This window comes from Poromitra crassiceps (assembly GCF_964638095.1).
Source record: "Poromitra crassiceps genome assembly, contig: HAP1_SCAFFOLD_1781, whole genome shotgun sequence".
Classification (NCBI taxonomy): Eukaryota; Metazoa; Chordata; class Actinopteri; order Beryciformes; family Melamphaidae; genus Poromitra; species Poromitra crassiceps.
Window position 1 is genome coordinate 10,001 of NW_028150634.1, and position 13,381 is coordinate 23,381.

Sequence of the window (13,381 nt, forward strand, 5' to 3'; positions counted from 1 at the left end):
TTAAAAGCAGTATGAGTTGACGGGATTCGGTAAAACTTTACTCCTTGCTTTGTTGATAGTGTAACAGACTGTGTTGTGTTGTGTTCTATTGCGTGTGTGCGAGGCTAACCGTAGGTGTCTTTGGTTGCAAGCCGAAAGAGGAAATCGTTAAAAATGCCCGACTTTGCAGTGCTCTTCATAATCAGGTAAGCTGCCTAAACTGAAACTAGGCTGCTCAGCCACATCGCTAGGTTAGTTAACGACCAAGTAACGTTAAATAATGTCATTATTAAGTTGAACTGATTGGAACGAGGACATCATTAAAAATGCCCGACTTTGTGCTCTCATAATCAGGTAAGCTGCCTGTAGCTGGCTGCTCAGCCACATCGCTCGGTTAGTTAACGACCAAGTAACGTTACATAATGTCATTGAATTGTGTGCATTATCAACATAACAATATATCTTTGCAAGTTACAGAATAATTATCTACGCTATCCCCAGTTATAAAGGAATGCACGATATGTATTGCCGGCCACTAGGCTTGGCCAATTGACAGCGCCAGTGCGTATGGGTCTGTAAGACATGTCCCATTAAACAACGTTAATTTCGATGCATAACATTGCTTATCACCAGGCGATAAGCTGTGGTAGTAAGCCGAGAACTGCATTTTAAAACTAAAATATAACTGTGTGTTGCAGATGGGCATAGAGCAGTCCTGACAGCGGGGCTTTGACAGAGTTTTCGCTGTCTGTCTATGCAAAGCTTACTGCTTTCTGCCTACACGTTGCGCGCGCAGCTTGCTTTGTTGTCATTGTGACGTAGGCGTATAAGGGGTCTATACTCACAAACTGGACTAATGACAAATTATTCATTAGTTTACGAGTAACTACTACATTATTTGTGTAGTTATTGTAAAGTGTACGTTAATGTAAGTTTATTTCTCCAAGTCACACACTCATAAACTGAGTTTGAGAATGAGCCTCCCCGATTCTTGCCCGAATCACGAATCAGCGTGACATGCCACCCGTAACTGCAGCAGTTAAAGTTGTGCAAAAAATAAGTTAATATCTCAACAACTATAGCCTACAACACATCGATTATATTTTTGACATTCTGAGTGAGAGCAGAAGTAGAGAGGGTCTGATGTAGGCTATAATATGCTGTGTTAAAGTTGTGTGAACTGTCGCAGTTTTTAAAATGAAGTTAATTTAATATCCAATACTATGACAAAAACGGCATGCATTAATTAGCCTACATATCGGCACCAAGGGATAAACGAAGGCGTGCTTATGTGGTGTTTTATTTGTAGGCTAGCCGAGTGCATTACGTTTCATTCACGGTACCCGGAAATAGGTGCAGAGTGTGACCTCTTACTTTTTACCCTCTCTCTGGTGCTAGCATGCTATCTGGCGTTAGCGTAGCAGCGGTAGAGAGAAATAAAACAAGCTGTCAAGTAATGGATTGCAAGTGCAACATCAATAATGTCTACACTTTGCTACAATTCAGTTACATTTACAAGAGACTGAGAAGAAGCTCAGATTGAAAGTAGCCTACTTCCTTTGTGTTGGTGTTTTGTCTCGCTTGCAAACAGTTTAACGTTAGCTAACGTCATGTTTCCAGAGCTCAACAGTATCCTGAACACCAGTCCTGACAGCTTCACACAGGTGACACACTGTCGACAGCTACCTTGGTGTTTTGCATTCTATATATTGTTACATCATGACACTTCTGGTAGCTGGTTTGTTTGTGAATTTTGCTGTGTATTTGCGGTGAGATTTTGTTCTTGTGACAAGTCTCATTATGAAACGGAAAGTTATGTAGCCTAATGTAATGTTTTGCAGGGAGAGTTTATCCTGGTGTCTGACAGACGGAGTGATGCGTCTTTCCTTATTCACCACTTCCTCTCTTTTTATCTGCGAGGTGAGTTGTATTTGGCAGTGTATTTCCTAATACTAAAGGTTAGGTGTGTGTTTTTACTTGTGAAATTCTGGCCACACAGAAACAAAAATCAGCTTCTCCACTTTGCCTTAACAGCGAGGTTGCTCCGTAAACATCTGCATCTAATGGCATCATTTTTCCACATCATTTCTGCATTGCAGCGCGCTGCAGGGTGTGCTTCCTGGGTCTGGCGCAGTCCTTCAGCCACTACAGTGCAGTCAGTCAGAGACTGGTGAGTCTGTCATCATGCCGTGTTGCATTGCTTCATTTACATGCATGAAGAGGTGAGACACTCTGTAGGAGAGTTCTGTTACAAGTGACTTTTTTCAACTCCAGTACGCTCAGTAAAATATTGATGAATCTCCCTAGCAGTCATCCCTCTGGCATTGTGTTTCTCAGATATTAGTTCTGATACCCAATTGGAGCACACAATCACTGGCCATTTGTGGGCGGCTGTGGCTTTTGGCAAAACACTGAACCCCAAATTGCTCCCGATGGCTGTGCCAGCACCCTGTGTGGCAGCTTGCTGCCTTCGGTCTGTGAATGGGTGAATGTAGACACATTGTAAAGCACTTTGGATAAAAGCACTATATAAATGCAGTCCATTTGCCATTTAGTCAGGCCTTGCTCACAGAGTTGGCATGCCATGCAGCCTCACCTCTCTCCCGAGAGGGCTTTCATAGTCCACTTCCCTGGCTGATTCCAACTTCGCTCAGGTGTGCTCCATCAGTAGCTAAGGAATGGAGCTCTCCATGGTGCTGAACCCGTGTTCACTCATTTTGGCCCCAATTACCTAATTCTAAAATCCAGCCCTGTCACCGTCTGATTGGGGAATGCTGACAGGGCAAGTCGGCCAACGGTGTCCAAGGGAACAGACATACAGTACATACATTAGTAGGTGCTCATTTATGGGTAAGATGTGTACATCTCAAATGATGGCAAGAAATGTAACTGTGTGTGTGTGTGTGTCTGTGTGTGTGTGTGTGTGTGTGTGTGTGTGTGTGTGTCCGTCCAGGGTGTGAGTCTGGCCCAGGCAAAGGAAAAAGGCCAGCTGGTATTCCTCGAGGGACTGAAGGATTCGTTGTCCTTTCTGCTTCCTACGGAATCCAATACAGAAAGTCAAGCACTGGACTTCCTAAGGTACCAGTGCTTCATCTGTGTTTTGTGTTTTGTTTGTCTTATGTCTATCTTTTTAGCTACTTTGTATTTTTTCTTACCTGCACGAACAAAGAAGATAGTCATCTTGCTCTTACTAACTATGCCATAACATTCTATAGATGAACTTCACAGCAACAAATGACAAGATATGCGAGAAAACCACAGAAAACATGTGGTCCTATTTATATTGGGACAGTACAATATATTTTCACACTTTTCCAAAGTTTCCTGTCACAGCCACAATCGCTCCCAGGTTTCAAGAGGCTCATTTCACAGCAACTGTTTGAGGTGGTAAAGCAGGAAATAACACAGGTGTAATCATTAGCATTAGGGCACCTGGCACTGGAACACCTAGGCCGTTTCTCAATACCAACAATGCATTCTTGTTCTTGGGGAGAACGTTCTTGTTAGTCGTTCTTGGAAGAATGAACTTGCTAGGTCACAAGCACACATGACGCTGTTGGCAGTTTGAGACGATGCGTTCTTGAGGGTATTGCCCAATACCAGTGCAGAGGCCGCCTGCAGTACTACACAAATAAAAAGCTCAGCTGATGTAGATGCAGCCAATTGTGCTCTGGAACTTTTTGCCATTTTTCACCATAAATGTTCGTAAAGTGGCACTTATTGAAACCTACGGTACTACCCTGCTTGTAGGCATCAAAAGTCATCAGAAATTAATTTAGTGATGAAATAAAACTTTAAATTGTAAAAAACTTTCCGGAGCTTATGGCGTCTTCTCTGCTGCGTTCTGCCTCTGCTTATGCCGAAATGCATGCTGGGATATCTGCCTTGCCAAGTTGACACAAGTCACCAACCAGAGCATCCTCGGTAAAGTGGGCGTGTCGAGAACACATCCGGGAATTTTAAGCGTTCTTGGCGAAATGTGAACTATTGGAACAGTACTTGGGCTGCGACTGATGACGTTTCACAAGAACACAAGAACACAAGAACACACAAGAACACAAGAACACACAAGAACGCAAGAACACACAAGAACGCAAGAACACACAAGAACGCAAGAACACACAAGAACACACAAGAACACACAAGAACACAAGAACACACAAGAACACACAAGAACGCTTATTGAGAAACGGCCCTAAACTGAATGGAAGCATAATTAATGGTATCGGCATACAGCTGCTTTACTTCCTGCTTTTACCACCTCAAAAGGGTTGCTGTGAAATGGGTCCCTAGTTAACATTAACATCAAGGCACTGGTTGTCGAGGACTTCCAGTGAACGCTGATCCGTGATGGTATTGTTAAAAGGCTGTCAATACTGTAAAGGGGCCAAGCTTAGCTTAAAGGAGGACTTACCTCCAAAACACTTTTTTTCAGCTTTTAACCAATATATATGACTTTGGGGGTGATGTGTGAAGAATTCTGGTCAAAATTTCCACATTTGACACCAAACTGTTGCCATTTTACCATTTGTATCATTTTTCAGCAGCATACCTGGCATAAGCGCCCTCTTAGGGTCGAACACTGCTTTTTTTTTTTTCTCAAATGAATGGGATATTTGACACGTCGTGACGTCACGGTGACCCAAAGACTATGGGATTTCAAGATAATTACTCCCCTACCCCCCCTGTACCCTTTCGGCTCCTCAGAACTCCAAGCCTATTCCTATTGAAGTTTGCTCTTAAAATACTGAACCAAACGTCGTCAAAGTTGGCACATGTCTTAATTATAGTTAGTTTCCCGCTGAATGTGTCACTACTTTATTAATATCTTACCTGGATAAGCTCGAATGATGATGTATATATTATCAGTCCGAGTTGGAAGCAGCTGTCTCCAGCCCAGGCAGGCGGGAGAGAGTCGTACTGTAAAACCTCATGCACTAGCTCCAAGCTCCGGGGGCGCGCGCAGGATTGGGTTTGACCGTTTGATCAAGCAAGTAGCTCATGTGCTCTTAAAATACTGAACACCACGTTGTCATATTTGACATATGTCTTCATTGTAGACAGTTTATCGCTGAATGTGTCATTACATTATAAATATCTTACCTGGATAAGCTCTAATTATGTTGTTTATATTATCAGTCCGACTTGGAAGCACTTTCTCTCGGCCAGTCAAGAGAGTCTGCACTCTCATGCACCCGCGGGAGCGCGCACAGCAGACAGACTGTGAATGGGCGGAGGAGGAGGAGGAGAGATCCGACAGGCTACTCAGCTACTGTGCCCGTCTGTGAAAAGCGTCCTGTCCAGTCGCACCTTCGCAAAAAGATGCGGGATTCCCTCAATCGCACAAAGAAAAATCGCACACCAGCTATTTCTGTCTGTGTTTGTTTGTTGCTCCGTGAGGTTACAGAGCGCCCCATGCATGGAGGAGCCAGGCTGTTTCGCCAGCCAGGGCGCAGCCTGCAACTGCGCTGAGAGGAAAACTTTTGCACAACTTTTAACAAGAATCACGAAAAGCCCCAAAACGCAAATTAAAAACAGATTTCATTGCGCGGTTTATCGCTAGTTGTACGAGGGAATGACGTGGAGAAATCTCGCATTATGTTACCCCAGAGCGGGGGGTTTCTCCTATTGTGCGGTGATGCTGTAAAGAGCCCATGTCACTTTGCTCTCTTAACGTAGATTTGACACCTGCCATAGAGATACATGCAGAAAAATAATTACATTTCTAGTTCGCCACTGAATTACCAAATTGATATAACTTTCAACCATTTTCAGATTTTCTGTTTCCATACAGACCAACAGCGTTGGCTAGTTGTTGATATTTATAAAGATATTGCCCCTCTCAAATAAATTATTTTTGAGGCAGTAGGCAAACTGTAATGGCGTCGATTTCCGAAAAAGAATCTTGACTTGAACACAGCCAAAGAGTCCAGTATAGACAAGAGCATATGTCATTTCTTGGTTTTTTCCATAGGTATTTTCAAATCACTGTTCTAATACATATCTAGGGGGTAAGTCCTCCTTTAAAGCAGCTTGCCTTGGAGGGTTAGCTTAGCTTAGCTGATGTCTCTGATCATCTCTGGCCGGCCTTCTCTTGTTGTTCACGACTGCTCTGTTGCAACAAACACTCTCCTGGTCAGTTTGGACGTACAACACAATAACAGTAGACAAAAACAAAAGAAGCCTACAAACAGATACACTGTAACACATTAGCGCTTCGGTTGTCGTAGCACACTGTCCATCTTCAGTATTTACCAACATTAGAGGGAAGAGGGCGAACTCTGACCCGGAAGCCTCTATATTATAGAGGCAAAAAAAAAAAATCTGGGCAATTATTATTTATTTTTTTCAAAAATCCGTGGCGGGCCAAAACAAACAGACTTGGCCCGCGGGCCCCAAATTGGGCACCACTGCTCTATAAGGACTCCAGTAGTCACGTCAATGAACCTAAGCTTCACCCACTTTTGATCGAAAGCCACCATTACCTTACATTGAGCGATGTGACCGTGACATTCCCAACACCTAATTCAACCCCCCCTCAGACTCGTGCATGCCATGAACTCTGTAATGTAATCATAAGACACCTTCATCAATCTTGACACCTTGTTGCCTTTCTCCTCACTCTGTTTTCAGGGATCCTGCTGGTGGCCTGCGGAGTCTCTATGAGTTTGTCCGGGCCAGTGTGAGTGGCCCTGGGGCCAGTGTGAGCGGTCCTGGGGCCAGTGTGAGCGGTCCTGGGGCCAGTGTGAGCGGTGTGAGCGGTCCTGGGGCCAGTGTGAGCGGTCCTGGGGCCAGTGTGATTGGTCCTGGGGCCAGTGTGAGCGGTGTGAGCGGTCCTGGGGCCAGTGTGAGCGGTCCTGGGGCCAGTGAGAGTGGTCCTGGGGCCAGTGTGAGTAGTCCTGGGGCCAGTGTGAGTGGTCCTGGGGCCAGGGTGAGTGACTCTGGGGCCAGGGAGGGGGAGGATGGCGGTCTGGAGGAGTGGGGACCCCCGGTGCTGCTGGTGGATGACCTTAGTGTGCTGCTCAGTCTGGGCGTGAGCGTCGGAGCGGCGCTGGACTTCAGCCACTACTGCAGAGCCTCCGTCTGCTCCCAGCTGCAGGTTGGATTCCCTCTTATCTAATCGTTTAAAGCTGCAGTATGCAACATTTTCAACATTAATATAACAATAAAATCAGTCAGTCACTATCTGTCTGTCTGATCATGATTGTATATGTCTAAATCACAAATTCCCATTGAAAAACACAGTGAACATCAGCATTTCTTTTTCTTCTCTTTCTTTTTTTGCTGCGACCAGCTGCTGTTAAAAGGAATTGTTCATCCCCCCCAAAAAACAACAACAACAAAACAATTCTGTCATAACCTATTCACCCTCATGCCAAATGAAACACAGGTGAAATGTGTTAGTCCATATAACACACAGGGAGGTTAGGTTAAGTTTATTTGATATGGACATCACAGAGCATTGGAGATGTAACATACATGTATGCACAGTAACCAGATACACGGTGTTAAGTGTATATAGCGGAACGCTAATTTTCAACACCTGTCCACAGGTGACTCCTACACCAAAACACAACCCAAAAGGACATACCCAAAAAGAAGCTAAATCTAATATAAACAAGGCTAGGTCGAAACCTAGCTATGGCCAGCGGGGAAGCAACCACCCCGGCTTGCGCTGCGGGGGACGGGAGTTACGCTACGGGCCGGGGAGAACTGTCATTTCTTTTATCATTGCATGTCTACCATTTAAAAAGACTACCGGTACTATAAAAAAATAAATATTTTTTAGCTTTTATTTTTGTTTTTGCTGAAGGCGAAATGTTTTATGGTCAGTCACGATTCTCTGTAAGACTGGTTGGCTTGGTTCAAGCCTTAAAACTCGTTATATAAGGATTTTTCGAAATGTCTATGGAGAAAACGAAAGAGGAATTCACTTCTGGGGCTATGTCACACAGCCACCAGCACTTAGCATTAGCGTTAGCTTGTGAGCTGCTAGCTGTGACTTCATCTGTTACTGCAGTCAAACAATGTTAGCTACATAAGTGTAACCGTTCAAGTGAATTTATGTCATATTCACGATAAACACAAGCCCTCTTGCATGCAGCAACACACACCGTTTTAATGTTACTTTTAGTAGCGTAGAGTGAGTATTGATAAGAAGAGACAACTAGTCCATTGCTCCATTGCAACAGCGCACAAGAGACCGGCCATTTTGTGGCGCAACAATCCTCTATTGTCCCGTAACCGTTGTTTTCCGCACCACAATGGCCGCGCTGCTGTTGTAAATGGTCGCTTCTTTCCTTCAATACTCTTTGTTACTGTTCGACGGTACACGCATCAGAACGCGATACTAAAACACACGTCCAACCATAACTAGATGGTCGCACAGTCCCTAAAACAGAAACAAGACGTAACGATAGTTAAGGATCATGATTAAACTCACCTAGGACTAGGTGAGGAAAAGCCAGAAGTGTTCTGCACTGCCTGCATCAGTAAAGTTCCCACAACGAACATGTGTCTTTTTGTTGTCTGCGTTCCCTCGGTCTTGTGAATAAAATCTGTGGTTCCTCCATGTTTTCAGATGAAGTGGCCGGACTGCACTCGTCTCGCAGATAAAGTTTCAATCATTTTAATCCACGCAGACTGTCCTCAGTGACTCTCCATGTTGTCACTTGTAAACAGAGCTTTGCACCCCGCCCCCATGTAACACGCTGGATTCTATTGATGTGGCTCATTGGCCGAAACTTGAAACAATAGCAGACATTAGCCAGTGAAACGCCGCAGGCAAATGAATACCAGCCGTGTCCAGAGAGAAGTAATTTCTCTCTCAGAGTCAGTTTTTTATCTTACAAAATTTACCTATTTACTGATTCTAAAACGACTCCATTTTATGTGGAATGGATAGTCCTTCCTCTTCTTTGTACTCACAGAAAAAAACGAAAAAAAACTTTTTTCACAAAACAACCTTTCACCTCAAATTGCGCGATTTCAACCTGGCGAGTTTGTAGTGAAAAAACCAGCCCGTGTCACAGTGTTACAATTAAATTAAATTAAAACTGAATTAAAGTTCAATGTAATGCATTGACCCTGTTTTTATATCACCCTTGATCATTCTCATGAGTCTTTTATCTTTTTTTTAGATTTCCCTATAGGCTACATACGTGCACTGCCACGAGTAGCAGCAGCGTTATAAACCACAGGGCCAGACTATATTAAAAACATAAACACACATGGCGTCTTTCATTCAGGCTAGCAAGCAAAACTGCTGTCTGTCTGATCCACTGAGTCTCACCACAGACTGTAGAAAGAGATGCAGGATAGCTAAGCGAATGTGATTGGATGAACATTTGACGCTAGGCCAATCAGAGGCAGAGAGGGGCGGGTCATGCCTTCGCCTAGCCTTCGCCATCATGGGAAAAAAAATATCGCCAACAGGAGTGGACCTGATTAACTGAGTACCGCAGCTCCCACCCAAAGGCTTCATCTGATTGGCGTGCAACAGACATCACTCAACAGGAGTGGACCTGATTGGCTGAGTCCCGCAGCTCCCACCCAAAGGCTGAAAGGCTTCCTCTGATTGGTGTGGACAGAAGAACTCTCTTCAACATTGTCGTCAACAGTGCTGGCGACACGGCCATTTGTAGTGGCCAGCTACTCGCGTCGCTGGTCAAAAACCACAAGAGTAGAGCTATACATACAAATGTATTGACTAGAAAGTCACTACAGAAAATCACTAAAATGAGAGGACATACTCAAAAAGAAACATAATCAAATATAAAACCACACGAGCAAAGCTATACAAATATTCAACGATGTACATACAATACAGTACGCACAATGTCCACACGATGTACACACAATACAGACATAATACACAGAGTACCACCAGAGGTCTACAAGGGTATTAAGTGTGAGAACACAGTTGTTTCTCTTTTAACCATGCAGTCCTGGATTGCTTTAAAAATGATCGAGCTCTGAAGCAGAGAGTTCCCGACACTTGACGCAGTCAGTGATACAAATTGGGTACACAAAACATCATTTAGAACACTATTGCAGAGAGAGACAATCGCGTCAACAAACGGTCCACTGCGTAAACCGGAAACGGAAACGGGCGGCAAGCACAACTTCACAAAGCACAAAGCAAGGTGGCCAGCACAACTTCATATCAGCCTTCTCCAAAACAACTGACGTCACCTGAAGGGCCCTGTTCTTTAGAGTTCCAAAACAAAAAACAGACGAATCACACTGTGAATAGAAAGACCTGCACGCCATTATTTGTTGCACAACAATCAGCTCTACGGTAGTTCAGATTTGCAGTACAGTACATTATGGTGTCAATATAAATCCATTTCTCATAAACATGAGCCTTACTTTAAAAACATAAATGTTGTGAGAGTTTAACTTCATCTGTAGTCATGGACCCTGAGCCGCGCACATCACTGGCAACATCCCTGTGTGTTATGTGGACAAACATGACCTGTGTTTCAAACTGGCAGGAGAGTGAGTAGATCATGATGACAGAAGGTTAAGTTTTGGGTGAACCACTCATTTAAGTCACTCTCCGCCAGATGGTCGGTCTGTCGGTCACAGAAAGTTACCCAGTGTGCTGTTACAGACTGCAGTGTGCTGTTACAGACTGCAGTGTGCCGTTACAGACTGCAGTGTGCCGTTACAGACTGCAGTGTGCCGTTACAGACTGCAGTGTGCCGTTACAGACTGCAGTGTGCTGTTACAGACTGCAGTGTGCTGTTACAGACTGCAGTGTGCTGTTACAGACCGCAGTGTGCTGTTACAGACTGCAGTGTGCTGTTACAGACTGCAGTGTGCTGTTACAGACTGCAGTGTACTGTTACAGACTGCAGTGTGCTGTTACAGACTGCACCCGCATCAGTCAACATACCAGCCTCCTTTACCAGCAGTTGGTTATTTTCCCTGTAGAAATGACGTCAGTTGAACTAATCAGTCAGATAACAGAGTTCTTCTGTGCACATGGGTTGCTGTATGTTCTGTAATGTGTACAGGTAAAACTGAAGGTGTTGATATTTCTAGCTGTAATTTGATTTAACTGAAATCAAATTAAATATTAAATATTGGCCCCACACTTATTTTCACCTTTGCCTCACTGTTCTTGGATATGCATGTGATGTGGAATAATCTCCCTGTGTAAAGCTCACACAGATAAGGTGAAACTCTTCACCCATGCATACAGTATATTGTAACCATGACTTGATGGCAGGGGAACATGGTGATGCTGGTGCGCTGTGAGGGCGAGGAAGAGGAGGAGGACGCGGATGAGGAAGGCCCAGAGAGGCTCCTGAAGGGCCTGGCCCACCAGTGCAGCCTCACACTCCAAGTCCAGGGCCTACCCACCGGCTACTGCAGGGACATCCACGGACAGGTGTGTGTATGTGTGTGTGTGTGTGTGTGGTACGTGTGTGTGGTATGTGTGTGTGGTATGTGTGTGTGGTATGTGTGTGTGTGGTACAAGTACATACGTAGAGAATAAAATGTTACATACCACAAGGACGAGGCACAGTTGGCTAGAAAGCGCTCTGTTTCGAGTCTTGATAATTACTACAAAGATGAAAATGTGCAAAAAAGTACTGTAATACGCTTCAATTACTTAAAAACTAATTTATCATACAGTATCACAAGACTTTTCTTAAAAAGTGATAAAATGCTGGTTTAGAAACTCTAAGAATAGTTTTAAACAACAAACAGAAATCCAAAATAACATCTAAAATCAATAAAGTCCGATAAATGATACTGGTCTGCATCCTTTTTATGCCTCCGCCGGCGATAGCCAGGCCGGAGGCATTATGGATTCGGGTTGTCCGTCCGTTCGATGTTCGTTAACGCGATATCTGAGGAACGCCTTGACGGAATCTAATCAAATTAGCCTCAAATGTCGACTTGGACTCAAGGATGAACTGATTAGATTTTGGTGGTCATAGGTCAAAGTTCAAAGTCACACAAACGCCATTCCCAAGTTCGTTAAGGCGATATCTCAGGAACGGCTTGACGGAAGTTCTTCCAATTCGGCTCAAACGTCGACTTGGACGCAAGGATGAACTGATTAAATTTTGGTGGTCAAAGGTCAAGGTCACTGACCTCTCAAATGCCATTTTCAAGCTTGTTAATGCGATATATCAGGATTGCCTTCATGGAATTTCTTCGAATTTGCCTCAAACGTCCACTTGGACTCAACGATGAACTGATTAGATTTTGGTGGTCAAAGTTCAAGGTCACTGTGACCTCACGACCGTTCATTCCATGCTTGTTAACGTGATATCTCAGGAACGGCTTGATGGAATTTCTTCAATTTGGCTCAAACGTCGACTTGGACTCAAGGATGAACTGATTACATTGTGGTGGTCAAAGGTCAAGGTCACTGTGACCTCACGAACACCATTTTCAAGCTCGGTAACACCATATCTCAGTAACACCTTAACGAAATTTCTTCACATTTGGCTCAAACGTCAAAGTCTGGACAGACATGCATGTCGACTGCTCACTTGTTGGCAGAGGCATATATCTGTGGTGCGGTCGTTCTAGTTTAACTCAGTCATCAACATGAATATGAAACTTATTAGAGGACTTCTTGTTTTGGGGGAAATAAAACCGGTAATAAATATTAGTGGCGATGTCATAACGGCTTTTGTTTTTTCCTGCGATATATAATTTAGAAATACCGGTTATTGTCCCATCCCTATTGCCCCCTTTTTTTGCTCATACTTCCCTATTTGAGTGTGTATGTCTTGGTGAAATTGGCATATCACTAACTTGAAAAGGGACACAGTATCTAGTAACACACATGGTACAAAGTCAGCAGGAGCTTGCATCTTACACATACATGAGCAGATTATAAGTAAATGAGCAAACCTACGTATGTGTCCGTTTCATTTTCCTCAGACACCGTATGCCTGACAGCATTCATGTTTGGCATGGCTACCGGGCCGGCAGGGGTCCCGAGCAGACTGTGACGAGGCCAGATTTTTTTATTGGGTCATTATGGCCGACTACATGGGAAAAAATGACTAATCAGTGGCCAAACACAAGTTCAGCACCATTCGTTAGCTTCTGGTGGAGCACACCTGAGCGGAGTTGGAATCAGCCAGGGCAGCAGACTATGAAATCCATCTGGGGAGAGGAGAGGCTGCATGCCAACTCTGAGCGAGGCCTGACAAAATGGTCAATTAGTGATTGTGTGCTCCAATGGTATCAGAACTAGTACATATAAATGGTCAATACATATAACAAGATGCTGAAATTCTGCAGTAAAATGTCTGTATATATATTTCTTCATCTCCAGGTGGAAGTATGTTGGAGGAGGAGGCAAGGTGACAGGCGCCAGGCGCAGAAGAAACTCTTCCAGTATAAGGTCCATGATAAAGGAGCCTCC

General features: G+C 44.1%; 1 protein-coding gene across 1 annotated transcript; it reads left to right on the plus strand.

The window, feature by feature from the left end:
• Positions 1-1,404: 1,404 nt before the first annotated feature.
• LOC310772037 (elongator complex protein 6-like) lies at positions 1,405-13,375 on the plus strand (the record flags this gene model as incomplete). Its single annotated transcript, XM_083664508.1, has 7 exons — positions 1,405-1,643; positions 1,821-1,899; positions 2,079-2,149; positions 2,933-3,057; positions 6,613-7,078; positions 11,216-11,377; positions 13,292-13,375. Coding segments are annotated over exons 1-7 (1,041 nt in total), but the record flags the coding sequence as incomplete, so codon positions are not given.
• Positions 13,376-13,381: the final 6 nt, after the last annotated feature.